At 42.5% G+C, this 16,454-nt stretch overlaps 1 protein-coding gene and 1 non-coding gene across 2 annotated transcripts in view; both read right to left on the reverse strand.

The window, feature by feature from the left end:
• dre4 (SPT16 homolog, facilitates chromatin remodeling subunit dre4) overlaps nucleotides 1-16,454 on the reverse strand; it is a 249,825-nt gene that overhangs the window by 181,847 nt on the left and 51,524 nt on the right. The window contains exon 6 of the mRNA XM_080270162.1: nucleotides 8,439-8,587. Within this exon, the coding sequence (XP_080126288.1) occupies nucleotides 8,439-8,587 (149 nt within the window). The remainder of the gene's footprint in view (nucleotides 1-8,438; nucleotides 8,588-16,454) is intronic.
• Nucleotides 14,924-15,042, reverse strand: LOC145396908 (5S ribosomal RNA). Its single transcript, XR_013896866.1, has one exon. It is a non-coding gene; the product is annotated as a 5S ribosomal RNA (ribosomal RNA).

Below are 16,454 nucleotides of genomic sequence, written 5' to 3' on the forward strand. Positions count from 1 at the left end.
CATTCACTCATCTTTCAAGCCCCCGGAATCCTGGCTCTATCAGATACACCAAAAACATTCACCATGTTCTGTATCTTCATATTTTCGTATCCAGTAGAGTCAATCCAGACACTGTCAAATTATGAAGGGGTGCCAAAATCCCTGATCACTCACTTCTCCTCACAACATTCATCCAGCCAGCTCGATCTCTTGTCAATTCCCTAGCCTCACTGACTTCCAAACCTCTCTTCCTCACACACTCATCCACCATATCTCTCCACCTTCTCCTTGGTCTACCTCGCCTCCTCCCTCCTTCAAATTTGCTCAGATATACCTTTTTCACCACTCTATTGTTATCCATTCTCTCCACATGACCATACCATCTCAGTACACTCTTTTCGATTATGGTGTCCCCAGACTTCCTCACTCCGCATCTTTCACAAATCACATTATTTTGTATCCTATCCACCCTCAGTTTTTTTTTTTTTTTTTTTTAATGCGAGGAAGAAGGAACCAAAGGCCATGAGCCCGCAGTAACAGTTCCCTCCAAGAGAAAAACAAAATACAATAGAGAGCCAAATTCAAGATCCGATCATTTTGAGATGCCTGGACACACTGCGTTTGAAAGACTGGAGATCATAGGCAGCAGGAAATACTGATAGAGGGAGACAGTTCCAGAGCTGACCTGTTGCATAAATGAAAGACTGGGAGTAACGGTTAACTCTTGCATTAGAGAGTTGGACAGAAAAGGGATGAGAGTTTGCTGCCAGATGGGTGCTACGCGCCCATCGTAGAGATGGAGGAATGCAAGCAGACAGTTCAGAGGAGCAGTGACCATTAAAGTAGCGATAGAAAAGAGATAAAGATGCAACAGTGCGGCGAAGAGACAGAGGTTGAAGGGAGTCAGTAAGAGGAGGAGAGTTAATCAGACGAAAAGCCTTTGACTCCACCCTATTGAGAAGAGCTGTATGAGGGAAGCCTCCCCACACATGAGAGTTGTACTCCACACAGGGGCGGATAAAACCCCTGTATAGAGTCAACAATTGTGCAGGGGTAAAGAAAGAGCAGAGTCGGCTTAGCACACCCAATCTCTTGGAAGCAGATTTTACAAGAGATGTAATATGATCTTTCCAAGATAAGTCCCGAGTAAATGAAACCCCAAGCATGTTCAAGGATGATGCAGGATTAAGCTGAATATTATTAAACATTAATGGGTATACCTGTGGAAGATTTTGTCGGGTTGATAGGTGTAAGAACTGAGTCTTAGATGCATTAAAGACAACCATATTATTTTTACCCCAGTCAGAGATACGAGCCAAGTCAGACATTAGGTGTGCCATAGCCTCATCCCTTGTTTCTCGAAGTAACTGTTGAGATGGGCGTTGTGGGAACCAAATGGAAAGGTGAAGGGTGGAGTCATCAGCGTAGGAGTGGATAGGGTTAGATGTACAGCTTAGAAGATCATTGATGAATAAAAGGAAGAGAGTTGGTGATAGGACAGAGCCCTGAGGAACACCACTGTTGATAGATCTAGGAGAAGAACGATGGCCGTCTACAACAGCGGCTATAGAACGACCAGAAAGGAAGCTAGCGATGAAGGCACAGATAGAAGGATAGAAACCGTAGGAGGGCAGTTTGGAAATTAAAGATTTATGCCAGACTCGATTGAAAGCCTTTGAGATGTCAAGTGCAAAAACAAATCTTTCGCCAAAGTCCCGAAAGGAGGATGACCAGGAGTCTGAAAGGTAGGTGAGAAGTTCGCCAGTGGAGCGTCCCTGATGGAACCCATACTAACAATCGGAAAGAAGGTTGTGATAGGAAAGATGCCTTAAAATTTTTCTATTAAGAATTGACTCAAAAACTTTTGAAATACAGGACATTAAAGCAATTGGACGATAGTTGGAGGGTTGGGAGTGGTCACCCTTCTTTGGGACTGGCTGAATGAGAGCAAACTTCCAGCAAGAAGGAAAGGTACAAGTTGACAGACAAAGGCGAAAGAGTTTGCCTAGGCAGGGTGTAAGCACAGAAGCACAGTTCTTGAGAACAACAGGAGGAACCTCATCAGGCCCATATGCCTTGTTAGTACTGAGGCCAGTGATGGCAGAAAATACATCAACTGAAGAAATTTTAATGTCAGCCATGAGGAAGTCAGAGGGGAGAAGTGATGGAGGAACAGCACCGGAATCGTCTAAGGTGGAATTGGAGGAGAAAGTCTGTGCGAAGAGATCTGCTTTATCAGTAGAAGAAATAGCTACAGAACCATCAGAGTAGAAAAGAGGAGGGAAGGATGATGAGGTAAAGTTGTTAGAAAGATTTTTGGCGAGGTGCCAGAAGGAGCGGGAAGAATTCGAGTTGGAGAGTTGAGAGCATTTAGTATGGATGAAATTATTTTTAGTAGAGCGAAGAACAGACTTAGCACGATTCCGGGCAGAAACGTAAAGATGATGTGATTCAGGGGTGGGTTGGCTCCGGTACCTTTTGTAGGCCTTCTCCTTGTTGCGGACAGCATTAGAACAAGAGTGATTAAACCAAGGCTTTCTTGCGTTAGTCAAAGGATATGAGAAAGGAATATATGCTTCCATGCCCGAGAGAATAACCTCCGTAATGCGCAAGGCACACTCAGATGGCTCACGGCCATGGAAGCAATAATCATTCCAGGGAAAATCAAAGAAGTACTGCCTGAGGGCCTCCCAGTTCGCGGCTCCAAAATGCCACAAACGACGTTTCCCTGGAGTGTCCACAGGCCGTACCGGAGTGATAGGACAGGTTAAGGTAATAAGGTTGTGATCGGAGCAGCCCAACGGAGAGAAAAGATTAACAGAGTAAGCAGAAGGATTAGTTGTGAGGAAGAGGTCAAGTATGTTGGAGCTCTCTCCAAGGCGGTCAGGGATACGGGTAGGGTGCTGTACAAGCTGCTCTAGGTCATTAAGGATAGAAAAGATGTAGGCTTGTTCACCAGGTGGATCCGTGAAAGGAGAGGAGAGCCAAAGGTGGTGGTGAACATTGAAATCTCCAAGAATGGAGATTTCAGAGAAAGGAGAAATGGACAGAATGTGTTCCATCGTAGAAGTAAGATAGTCGAAGAATTTTTGATAGTCAGTAGAATTAGGGGATAAGTAAACAGCACAGATATATTTAGTCAGAGAATGACAGGAAAGCCGAAGCCAGAGTGTGGAGAATTCAGAAGAATCAAGTTCAGGAACACGAGAGCAAGATAAGTCGTTGCGTATGTATACACAACAGCCACCTTTGGCTTTGAAATGAGTATGGAGAAAGTAGGAGGATACAGAAAAGGGTTTGCTGTCGGTTGCCTCAGACAGCTGAGTCTCCGTCAGAAAAAGAAGGTGAGGTTTAGAGGAGGAGAGGTGCTGCTCAACAGAGCGAAAGTTAGATGAAAGGCCGCGAATGTTGCAGAAATGAAGAAGAAGCGAGTCAGACAGTGGTTCCAGGCACCTCGAGTCATCACCGGGAGAGGGGCAGATGGCGGGGGCATTTATGGTCCCCCCCCCCCTGGGGACTCCGAGGCTTGATTAATTGACGCCATTTTTGTTGAATTTTGAATAGGAAGTGTCGCGTGTACTGTGCATGTAGTTTGGTGAAGATAGTTAGAGAAATTTGTACTGGAGAGCATGCTGGCCTACTCTCTGTGTAACTGAGACACTGAAAAAGTTCAGCAAAGGGGGATGGTCAGGAACTAGTCCTGAGGGCTGATGAAACGGGAGCTCCAGCACTCCCTGTCATCAGCTTTCCATCCACCTCGGGAGTACTGCCCTGCTCGACTGGTGCTGCAGTCTACTGGTGCTGTATTCCACATACATTCCTCAGCAGTCCCCTCTCCACTGCTCTTACTCTTGACTTTTCATTTTCATGCCACACCACAGTCTCACATCCATACATTAAAGATGGCATTAACACTCCTTCATGTAAGCCTCGTGCAGCTGCAACACTCAAAACTCTGTTTTTTATCAAGGCCTTCATTGCAACAGCTACTTTTCTTCCTTGTGACACTCTACTTTCAACTTCTTTTGCATATTTTCCTCTCTTTTCTATCACTGCACCCAGGTATTTGAACTCTCTCACCAATTCCAGTCTCTCTCTATTCACTTGTACATCACGCTGGGAGTCACCTTCTCTCTCAATAACCATCACTTTACTCTTCTCTACATTTACTCTCAAGGCACGATGCTCACAGACATCAGCAAAACTCTGCACTAGACTACCAAGTTCTTGTCCGGTACTTGCAAGTAGTACTGCATCATCAGCATACAACAAATTTGAGATATTCCATCTATCACCATTCATTACCAACGCCATCCCTCTCTCCATTACTTGTGTTTTTACTTCTCTCATCATCCCATCCATATATGTACTGAATAACCATGGGGACATCACACAACCTTGTCGCACGCCCACACCGATCAGGAACCATTCACTTAGATGCCCATCAACCCTTACACAAGCTTCACTACCATCATAAAAACTCTTGATGGCACCTAGCAGCTTACTCTCTACACCGTACATGTGCAAAACTTTCCACAATCCTTCTCTGTCCACTTTGTCATATGCTTTTTCCAGATCCATGAATTCCACAAACACCTTATGGTCCTTCTCACAAGCCTTCTCTACTATCTGCGAGACAGTGAGATGATTATCATACATTTCTTTTTCCCCTTTTCATCTGTACAGGGGAATAATTATACCTGACTTCCAATCCTCTGGAACTCTATCTTCCTCCCAGGCCAATCTGCACATCTTCCACATCCATTCTACTACTATCTCTCCCCTATGCTTCAGAATTTCACCACACACTCCAACAATTCCTGGGGCTTTCCCCATTTTGACTTTCTTCATTGCTTCCAAAACTTCCATCCTACTGATTTCTTCCTCTCTTCTCACATCCCTCCGTCCCAACCAGTATATTACACATGGTATACTGAAGTGAACAACAGTGTCATACATTAGTAATTTGTCAGCAAAAATTATCTACTTAGAAGAGATAACAGTGGGTAATGGCATCACATAGTCATTTCTCCAAAAACTACATATAAATGATGAATACAGTAACAGAATGTGGTCTGTCCAAAAAGAAACCAAACTTTTTAAATAGTGCACCAACCAGCTGGCACAGCGTGACCACAACAGAAGCGCTGTATAGCAGTGAGTTTGGGATTTAGTCACACTAACAGTATCACACCATGCTGCTTACCCAATGAGGTACACATGCTTCAGTGGGGGGGTGATGGGGTCCTATCTATCTTTCTATTGCCAGACGCCTCAATCCCGTTTGGGGTGGCCACAAACAAATCGCCTCCAAGTCGCCCTGTCCCCCGCCATTTCACTGCCCTGCTCCCAACTCACACCCCCCTCTCTCATATACCTCTCCATCCCATCCCTCCATCTCATCCTTGGCCTCCCCTTCCCTCTTCCCCCCTCCACCTCACTCACATACACTCTCTTTGTCAGTCTTTCACCCTCCATCCTCTCCACATGACCAAACCACCTCAGTGTGTTCCTCATAACGTTTCCTATCACATCCACATCAACACCACAATGCTCCTTTATATCCTCATTCGTCAGCCTGTCTCTCCATGTGACTCCACATTTCCACTGCTCTCACTCTTGACTTGTGTCCTTCCAACAACGTCCAAGCTTCACTTCCACACGTTAGAGTTGGTATCACAATACTGTCATGTAGTAACTTTTTCACTTCCATGCTCACTTCCCTGTTTCTTATCACTGCTTTCAAAGAACCAGCAACCTTTCTTCCCTGCTGTACCCTTTCAAGCACTTCACCCTCCAAACCTCCATCCTTAATCATCACACTACCCAAGTACTTAACCGTACTCACATTTTCCAATTCCTCACCATCCAACCTCGCTGTACATTCACTGACTTCACCTCTCTCAAAGACCATCACTTTACTCTTCCCTACATTCACCTTTAGATTCCGTTTCTTACACACTCTCTCAAACTCATCCACCAAGCCTTGCAGCTCCCCTTCGTCTTCACTCAACAACACAGTATCATCTGCAAACAACAGTACAGGGAGTTTCCAAATACTATCCTCTCTCACCAGGGCTACTCCAACATCCACTACCCTACCTTGTACCTCTTTTATTACCCCATCCATGTACAGATTGAACAACCATGGAGACATGACACATCCCTGTTTCAAACCAACTTTCAAAGAGAAAAATTCACTTAGTTCACCATCCACACGCACTGCAGCCTTTGCACCATCGTACATACTCTTCACAGCATTCAACAACGTCCCATCTACTCCATATATTCTTAACACTTTCCACAATCCTTGTCTATCCACCCTGTCATATGCTTTCTCCAAATCCATGAAAGCCGCATACAACTTCTTTCCCTTCTCTAGAAACTTTCCCACAAAAGATTCTAAGAATGAATATCTGATCTACACAACCTCTTCCCTTCCTAAAGCCTCCCTGTTCTTCTCCAACTAATTCCTCTGTTTTTTCTCTAACTCTGTCAATAAGTATCCTACCATACACTTTTCCTATTATACTAAGAAGACAAATGCCCCTATGATTACCACACACTTCTTTTTCCCCTTTTCCTTTGTACAAGGGAATAATTATACCTGACCTCCAATCCTCAGGGACTCTACCTTCCTCCCAGGCCAATCTGCACATCCTCCACATCCATTCTACTACTATCTCTCCCCCATGCTTCAGCATCTCACCACACACTCCATCAATTCCTGGGGCTTTCCCCGATTTAACTTTCTTCATTGCTTCCACAACTTCTATCCTGCTGATTTCTTCCCGTCTTCTCACCTCCCTCCTCCTCCCAGCCATTCCCCAGCCACTTATACTAGCATTACTTCCATCCTCTACGTTCAACAATTCCTTAAAGTGTTCTCTCCATCTGCTCACTTTTTCTCCCTTCTCCACTAGTAATCTACCATTTTTATCTTTCACTCCCCTGCTAACTTCACTTCCACCCTGTCTTACTCTTTTCACCTCTCTCCAGAACATTTTCTTACAGTCCCTCCACTTTACACTCAAATTCCTTCCAAATTCCTCATCCACTCTCTTCTTACTCTCTCTTACTAATCTTTTCACCTCTCTCTTTCTTTCTACATATAACTCCCTCTTCCGCCTCTCAACTTCTTCCACGCCCCTATTTCTCATCCATTCACTGTATGCTTTCTTCTTTTTGGGGTCCACAGGAGCCAAATCCACAGAGTAGGGTGTCTAGGAGATGAGTAATTTCGTGCTTCCATGCTTCCCCAAAAAATCACTGATATGGTGCAATGTTCAAGCAGGTGTATTCCCTTGGTGCTGCATACAGGTTTTGTTTACCCATGTCTCAGGCCTCTTCCTGTGCAATGCCTCCCTCAAACGCTTCAGACTGTCCAAATAAAGCTCTTTACTGATTGTCTGACCACATGGAATAAACTCATGATGAATGCCCTAAAAAAAAAAAAAAAAAGAAAAAAAAAAAATCACTTTCACATTTGAGCGACTCTGAAGTGCTTTATTTTGGTCACAGTGACTACGTTCCAACCTACTGTGACAACTGCCTTTTTGTTTCAACATCATAGCCATACATCCACATTTCATCACGTGCTGTGACATTTATCAGAAAGTTTTCATCAGCATTCAAACAGCTCCTGACTGACTGTGACACAGCTCTCTTTTCGCTCATCTGTTAGCAGACGCAGCACAAAGTATGCAGCAACATGATGTATCTTCAGTTTTTTGGTTAAAATTGTGTGACAAGAACTTTTACAGATGCCTACTTCTTTGGAAACTTCACGGACAGTCAGGTGATGATTTTCACGAATCACAGCATGCACTTTTTCAACGTGATCATCGTCTCGACATGGAAGGCAGTCCAGGTTTGGAATCTACAGAGGATGTTCTTCCTGATCTGAACCACTGGAACCACTTGTGACAGTGCGTATGGCTCAAACAATCTTCCCCATGAGCCTGTTGCAACATCTGAAAAGTCTCCGTAAAAGTTTTTCCCAATCTGAAACAGAATTTCAAGCAAACACATTGCTCTTCAAGATCCTTCGGTGTTCAACTTGCAAGAAATTGTCAGGTGCACTAAACACATGTTCACACAAGCATGTGTACCTAGATGACTATTAACGACATGGTGTGATGAGGCTCGTGTTAAACTAAAGCTCAAAGTCGTTGCTACACAGCGCTCACGTTGCGACACGCTATGCCTGCTAGTTAATTTAAAAAGTTCGGTTCCTTTCTGCATAGATCTCGTATAATACAAGCCATGTGATATATGGATGGATATTTTAAAAAGCCACTACTGCAATTCACAGCTATCAGCAACAAAGAATACCGACACAAAAAATAAATTGGCATGTAATAACATGGACTGGATGGATAGTAAAATGCCACAGTAAATCTGTACATGTAAAAGAAACTAGTGAGATGACAGTGAACAAAATCCTGGCCACAGCATACCTTGACACACTGAACTTGAGTGCATAGTTGCCTCCAGACTGAATGATGGGTGGGTAGCAGGGCTCAATCTGCTGCGTGTCAAAGCTCCCTACATACTTCTTGTCTGTCATTGCCTGCTCCACGCCCTCTGCCAGTTTTGCATGCTTTACCTAAAGAAGAAATATGTGTGTGTATATATATATATATATATATATATCATCATCATCATCATCATCCAGACCTCCTTTCCCACTCAAGGGCAGGGTGAGGAGTAGCAATGTCCAGACAGCCCAAAACTGCCCAATCCCATGGACCATGCTTCCATTCAATCATTATTCAAGCCCCCGGAATCCTGGCTCTACCGGATAGGCCAAAAACATTCACCATGTTCTGTAGCTTCACATAATCGTATCCGACAGAGTCAATCCAGACGCTGCCACGTTAAAAAGGGGTGCCAAAAATCCCTGATCATGCACTTCTCACAAAATTCATCCACCCAGCTCGATCAATATACATAGATAAATAAATATATATATATATATATATATATATATATATCATCATCATCATCATCCGTTATATATATATATATATATATATATATATATATATCATCATCATCATCATCATCATCATCCGTTTAAGTATCCACTGCAGGACCGGCCTAAACCGACCGAAGTGGGGACGATACAGCCAATGTATCTCTACCAAGTGGCTTAGGCTGTCTGGTAGAGATATCTCTCTCTCTCTCTCTCTCTCTCTCTATATATGCAAGCATGTTGGAGTCTTTAAAAATGAAACATATATATATATATATATATGTTTCATTTTTAAAGGCTCCAACATGCTTCCATATATATATATATATATATATATATCTACATACAGTAGAAGTCCTATTTTTCGGCATCTATGGGACCAGGCAAGTGCTGAAAAATCAAAATTGCCGAATTATCAAAAACATACCCACTCAGTACCTTATAAGTTTCAGTGAACACTATCATCACTACTCATATCATTACAAATGTGTTTGGAGTTAGTACTGTATACTGTTTGATACTGTACAATACTGTAATGAATACAGTACTATACATGAATATGAAAAATAAAGAAATTAGTGAACATACTGTACATAAATGTAATGGTACAGTAGGCCTACAAGTTCACATGCACTTACCTAAACTTATAGTAGGTTCCTTATTTACATATGTACAATAGAAGGGGTTGATTGGAGTCTGCTACTGCTGGAAGAAGTCCCCAGCAGTAGAGGGGACGAAAAAAATCGGAAAATCTGCCGAACGATCAGAGATTTTCGTAAATGGGACTATTTCTCAAAACTGCCGAAATGTCAGATTTGCTGGGGAATTGGATGCTAAAAAATTGGACTTTTACTGTATATATATATATTGCAAGAATGATGGAGCCTTTAAAAATGAAACACACACACACACACACACACACACACACACACACACATATATATATATACAGTAATCTCTGTACTATCAGGATGCCCACTATCCGGACTCCCCACTTACCGGACATTTTGGGCCTGGGCCTTTGGACCCCCCCCCCCAAAATTACATTTTTTTCAACTGTAGTTTGAAATTGGTGCACAGTGCCAACCAGCTGTGTTTATGCTCGGTGCTTGCTTCCCCCATCCCTCCCCAGTTGGCAGTTACTACCTAACTACTATCCTGACTAGACGCTCATTCAATGGATGCTGCATGTGCTCGTTTTTGTGCAATACCTTGCCACTAGACCACATGAGAATTTACAGTGTTGTGCAGTGTTATGAAATTAGAATTCAGAGTGCAAAGATTACCTACAGAGTGTAAACTGGCGGCTGAAACTGGCATGGTGCAATCAAGAACACAATGTACAGTGTTAAACAATTATAACTCATAGTGAAAAGGATTAAGTACAGCACAACAATGGATTACGGTACGTGCTTCAAGAGCATTTTCACCACTGTTAGAGCTTTAGAGGAGGTGGGTTAACCTTCGTAACGAATGGCCACAGACGTTTTGTAAGTACTCTGTACACTGCTAAATATTTTCGATACTCACTTCTAATTCCTCATTCTCAGGTTCCTTTTCATTGATTTCAAACTTTCCCTTATTTGTGTGAACAGGGTCTTAAATAGGTGCTATGCATGTCTGGCAGAAAGTTATGTAAGTGGTTTTCTGAGTTAGGCTGGGTTAGGGTCCGTAAGTACCAGTCCAGGAGGAAGGGACCCACTTTCCGAACAGACCCACTTCTGGACATGCCTTTATCTCTATTACATCAGATGGTGGAGGGATTACTGTATATACACTCAAACCTTGATTTAAGGGATTAAATGGGGAATCAACTTGTCCTTTACTTGAAAATGTCCGCTGTTTTACCACATATAAAGACAATCTTCATACGAACTGCAATGATTGTTTCACTTATCTTACTCATTTATATGATTCTGAATATTACTTTTTGGGTACTGTATTAAGAAACATATTAATGTGCATAACCTAGACATTACATATCATTTTTGAATGGCCTTGTCCGTTTGTCACGCAGAACATGGAGTCCCTTAAATCCGAAATCCCTTAAATGGAGGTCTCTTAAATCGAGGTTTGAGTGTATAAATATATATATATACAGTGGAAGCTCGATTATCCAGGCTCGGATTATCCAGCTTTCGGTATATCCGGGCCGTGCCTGAATGGTTCAGTGGTACAGTAATTCATAGAATTATCCGTACGATAGCTCCAGTTTAAACAGGAAGCATCCACTTGCTAGGAAGAGAGGCATGGATAAACCAGAGAGAGTCTGCTCACCCTGCCCCCACCCACACCTCCTGCTCACAACTCGATCACAAGGGTGGTAGGGTGGAGTTTGGTGAGGCAACTGATACTCCTGACCTAGCCTAACCTTGCTTAACTACTTAATAATTTAACCTAATTTAACCTAACCTGACCTAACCTGGGCTCCAGTTGGGAAATTGGGAAACTAAATCCACTTTTGTGTACGATGAGTTTCTTCCATTATGCCCCAAGCAATCGTAGATACGGCTTAAAGAACGTGATAAAAGAGAAAATCTTTCAGCAAGAGAAGGTAATTTACTACCCTCAAAATAGAAAAACACAGAAAACAAACTGGAGGAATATGAAGTGAATTGGTGAAGTCTTTCAGCTGTACGCTTAGACGAAAAGTAATGGGTTTCTTAGTTTTAGGGAACGAAAGGAAACAAGAACGTCTGCTAATCAGAAAAAAAAAAAAATTACTCATGTGTTCTCGTAAGTTAGCATTCAGTTCTGCATTCTTCGTTAGATATCGCGCTTCCCAACACATTTCGGACCGACAGAGCATTGTTATTTCTTCCTCTTACATTTACTGTTCATTCTTTTGTTTGTTCTTAAGTGTACTGTACAGTATGTGTGAAAGAGAGTATTAATACAAACAATAATGCATTCCATTAACCCCATAACAGCTGTCAGCCTCGAACAATGCTTTACTGTACCGGTGTCAGGGATGTTGGGTTAGGGAGAGCTATAAAAATCTGCGAACAATTATGGGAAGGGAACGAAGGTCACTCGTATGTTTTCACGACCCTTCTCTACCATCTCAAACAGTCAGGCGGCCTGCCACTTCGTCTCAGATGTTTTTGCCGATATGTTTAACCCCTAAAACGCGGATCGTCGCGTTTGCGACGCTCGGCCATAAGGGCAGGACGGCGGGTCGTCGCGTTTGCGATTTTAGTAAATTTTGAATAACCGCGGGCAAGCAGGCTCCAGCTGGTATTGTCTATCAGTACCACCACCCTCTAGCTACAACTAGCATACTTTACCTTTGTACTACTGACCTCAGTTGTTGCCAAATATCGCGTTTTCCCCCCGTACCCCCCCCACCACGGCCCGGCCAGCCTGGCTGTGATACATGGCAGCGCTCTGAGTGCTCAGAACTGTAAATCTGCGATCTCCTCTCACAAGCAGTTTATGCTACTAGGAAACGCTTGTTTCCCCAGTTGTAACACTAGCTTTTTTTCTCAGGGTTTGCCTCTGTTTAGCGTCAGTTTACTGCAGGCTTTCAAAGTGAGATTATGGTGAGTTCTAGCTCTTCCCAGTCAGTGCAAGCGGCCGACAGGAACGAGAATAAAGTGATGGGCGTAAGGCAGAATAAAAAGCGCGCCGTGGTGATCTTTTGGGAAGTAATATGATTGAAAATAATGTAGTATACATGTTTTTAGCTGTGAAAATGGAAATGTTTGTTGAGTGACGGGAAGACCGCCGCCACAGTGCATGTCGGCCGTACGCTCTGTTGATTTTAGCCTTATTTTCAGTGCTTATTGTACAAATACGGATTCCTAACTACGTTTACGTTGTAGTATAAAGTTTACTGTGACAGAATGAGGCTGTGGTAGAGGGGAAACCGGGTTGCTGGAGGTGTGAAAGTGAAAATTTGGTTATCCAACTTTGCAAGTCTCCACAAGTCCTTGGGTAGTCCACGAAGGCTCAACACCTGCCTCTGGAGAAAGCTGAATGTAAGTACTATCTGCCATACCAAGTATAATGTTCTAGGGTTAATCTCTGATTTTTGGCGAATATTTTCCTACAGGTACTCAGACCGCGATACAACCCCGCCACTCGGGGGGGATCGACTGTAAACACCCGCGTTTTAGGGGTTAAATGCTAATGTAACATGCACCCTAATTATGAGTAAGTTTCTTCCATTATGCTGGAAACAATCATAGGTAAGGCTTAAGGAACGTTGGGATAATGAGAGGAAATCTTTCAGCCAAACGTATTTACCACCCACAAAATAAGCGGAAAAATACAGAAAACAAACTAGAGCAATATGAACTGAATTGGTATGGTTATTAGGCTGTATGCTTGGACGATAATTTATGAGTTTCACAATTATAGAGGACGAAATGGAACAATTATGTTTACTAATAAGAAAAAATGCTTTCATCTCACGTGTTCTCGTAAGGTGGAATTCAGTTCCACATCCTTTGTTCGATGTCGCTTCCCAACACATTTCGGACCGACAGAGCATAGTTATTTCTGCTCCTTACAGTTAAGTGTACATTTATTGCACATTCTTTTGTTTGTTCGTGTATTTGTGAAAGAGAGAGTATTGATACAAACAATAATGTATTCCATTAACTTCTTCATGGCTGCCAGCCTTGAACAATGCTTTACTGTACCGGTGTCAGTAACGTTGAGTTAGGGAGAGCCATAAAAACTGCGAACAATTATGGGAAGGGAACGAAGGTCACTCGTATGTTTACACGACCCTACTCTACCATCCCAAACAGCTAGGCGGTCCTTTCATCCCAGATGTTTTCGCCGATATGTTTAAATGCTAAAGTAACATGCACCCTAACTTTATGTTTAAATGCTAATGAAACATGCCCCCTAATTTTATTAATTCTTTCACGAATCATAGCAAATCACAAGATGGGTTTAGGGAGGAGGGGAAAAAAACAGGTGTACCAGACGAGTCTTTTCACATCTGTAAGAAAAAGAAACTGACTTTTATAACTTTGAAAAAATGGTTTCAAGGTCTGCCACGGGAGCACACAAATTTCTGAACTTACGAACATTGAGGATTTGAGGGGGGTAAAGTGCTTTGCTGTAAGCAGTAAAAGCACCTTACCAAATCAGTTCATCCTGATGGTCTATTATATTTTTCCGATTATTTCTGGGTTGGTAAATAAACATTTCTTGTTAAATCTGTTTCCCCGCTGCTTTTAGCTGTTCTGGTGTGACGACTCTTTGTTTGATTTGTTAACGTAATGGCAGAAGACACTGTTCTAATCTAAGTGTTTAAACCTGGCCTAACCTAGCTTAACTGCACCTAATAATGTAACCTAACCTAATCTTCAGTTGGGAAGCTGGGAAACGAAGTCCACATTTGAGCACGATTAGTTTCGTCCATTGTGCTGGAAACAATCCTAGGTACAACTTTAGAACGTGACGATAATAACAGAAGGAAATCTTTCAGTAAGAAAACGTGATTTACCGAACTGAATATAGTCTGAAAAATACTGAAACAAGCTGGAGGAATATACATCGAACTGGAAAGGTCTTTCTGGTACTTAAAGTGTACATTTACCGGTAAATAAATCAGTCTAACAGTACAGTACTTGTGTTTTGTTTCCGCCGGATTAATCGTGCTTTCGGACTAATCGGGCACCCCTTAACACCATATAGCCCGGATAATCGGGCTATCTCTGTATATATATATATATATATATATATATATATATATATATATATTCATTCATTCATTCAGATGTAGAGCTGATAAAAACACCAGACTTTGCAGTTCTACCTGACCAATCTTAACTTGAGAACAGTGACTTATCACCAAATCCCCAGTGGATGGTTGTGACTTTCATTCATTCATTCATTGCCAGACGCCATGTATCCCAAACGGGGTGACCAAGGGCTTAGAGTTAATTGTTTTACAGGGAGGGGCACTAATCCTCCACCAACCCCACTTGACATGTAGGGAGAACGTTATGCCAACAGCATCTGGTGTTCCCAGGCGGTCACCCATCCAAGTACTAACCAGACCCAACGTTGCTTAACTTCGCTGATCGGATGGGAAGCGGTGTACTCAACGTGGTATGGCCATATATATATATATATATATATATACACGGAGCCTCTGTGGTACAGTGGTAGAGTGTGCATTTCGTACATGGGTGGACCAGGGTTCGCGCACCGCCAGGGTAATAAACTTTGGGAGTGTTCACCCGGCCACGTACTGAATTGGTGGACACCAGGGGTGCTGTGGTTGAACTAGTGTCGCTTACTGTAAAGTATGCTTGCACCCAGTCGGCTTGCGCGGGCCGATTACACTTGGTTCACAGACTACACACACATCCAAAGCCACTCCAACACTACAATTACACTAACAAGCACTTCGCACCCTACATACAATCTCTACTAGACAGCCTAAGCCACTTGGTAGAGATACATTGGCTGTATCGTCCCGACTTCAGTCGGGATAGGCCGGTCCTGCAGTGGATACTCAAACGGCTGATGATGATGATGATATATATATATACACACACACACACACATATATATATATATATATATATATATATATATATATATATATATATCAGCGTTTTTGTCGTCCATGCTGGAGCTTGAGATTCGAAGTGTGTCTTGGGGCGCTTGGTTTCTGTCCACAAAAACAGTCCAGGATACGTAAAACCTAAAAATTACACGTGATCGCAAAGTAAGCACATGGGTTCGCCGAAGATGATCCTCTGACAAATATGCAACTTATACGTAGCCGTTATTTGAGCTGGTAACTGGCTCTATATGTTGTTAATATTAGTCACCTCCATGCTAATTTTATGTAAATCGTGCTAATTTCATGATGTTTATCATTTACGTGTCCTTGCTGGCCATCTTCACTCTCCCAATTACGCCTGGGTGATACGAAGACGGTCTTGGTTTCGATGACAAATGCTTGAGCCGGCTTCGTATCACTTTGGCCGACAAAAATGGCGCAGTTTGGTTTCACCGAAGATGGCTTCGAATCCGATCTATCAGCTTGGACGACAAAAATGCAGCTTTATTTCATTTCGTTTAGTTTTTAAAGGCTCCAACATGCTTGCATGCATCGGCCTTGGTCACCTTATGGTGGCTCTCCATATATATATAGACAGATAGATACATAGATAGATATAGATAGATAGATCTATATCTATATAGATAGATACATACATACATACGTACATACATATATACCGGTATATAGATAGATAGATAGATCTATATCTATATAGATAGATAGATACATACATACATACATGGATATATACCGGTATATAGATAGATAGATAGATCTAAATACAGATAAAGATATATACAGAAAAGAAGGCAGTTTAATACAGGATGTGCCAGAGTGGACTGCTAGAGGAAGAAGAGGTAGAGGTAGGCCGAGGGAAACCTGGTTGAGGACAATGAAAAGAGAAGCAGAAGAGGAGTGTCGGTGGGACCTAAAGGAGATGGCAAGACAAATATTGGTGGA

The sequence above is a fragment of the Coenobita brevimanus genome, chromosome 39, assembly GCF_032717465.1.
Source record: "Coenobita brevimanus isolate Jiangsu-jjx chromosome 39, ASM3271746v2, whole genome shotgun sequence".
Lineage (NCBI taxonomy): Eukaryota > Metazoa > Arthropoda > Malacostraca > Decapoda > Coenobitidae > Coenobita > Coenobita brevimanus.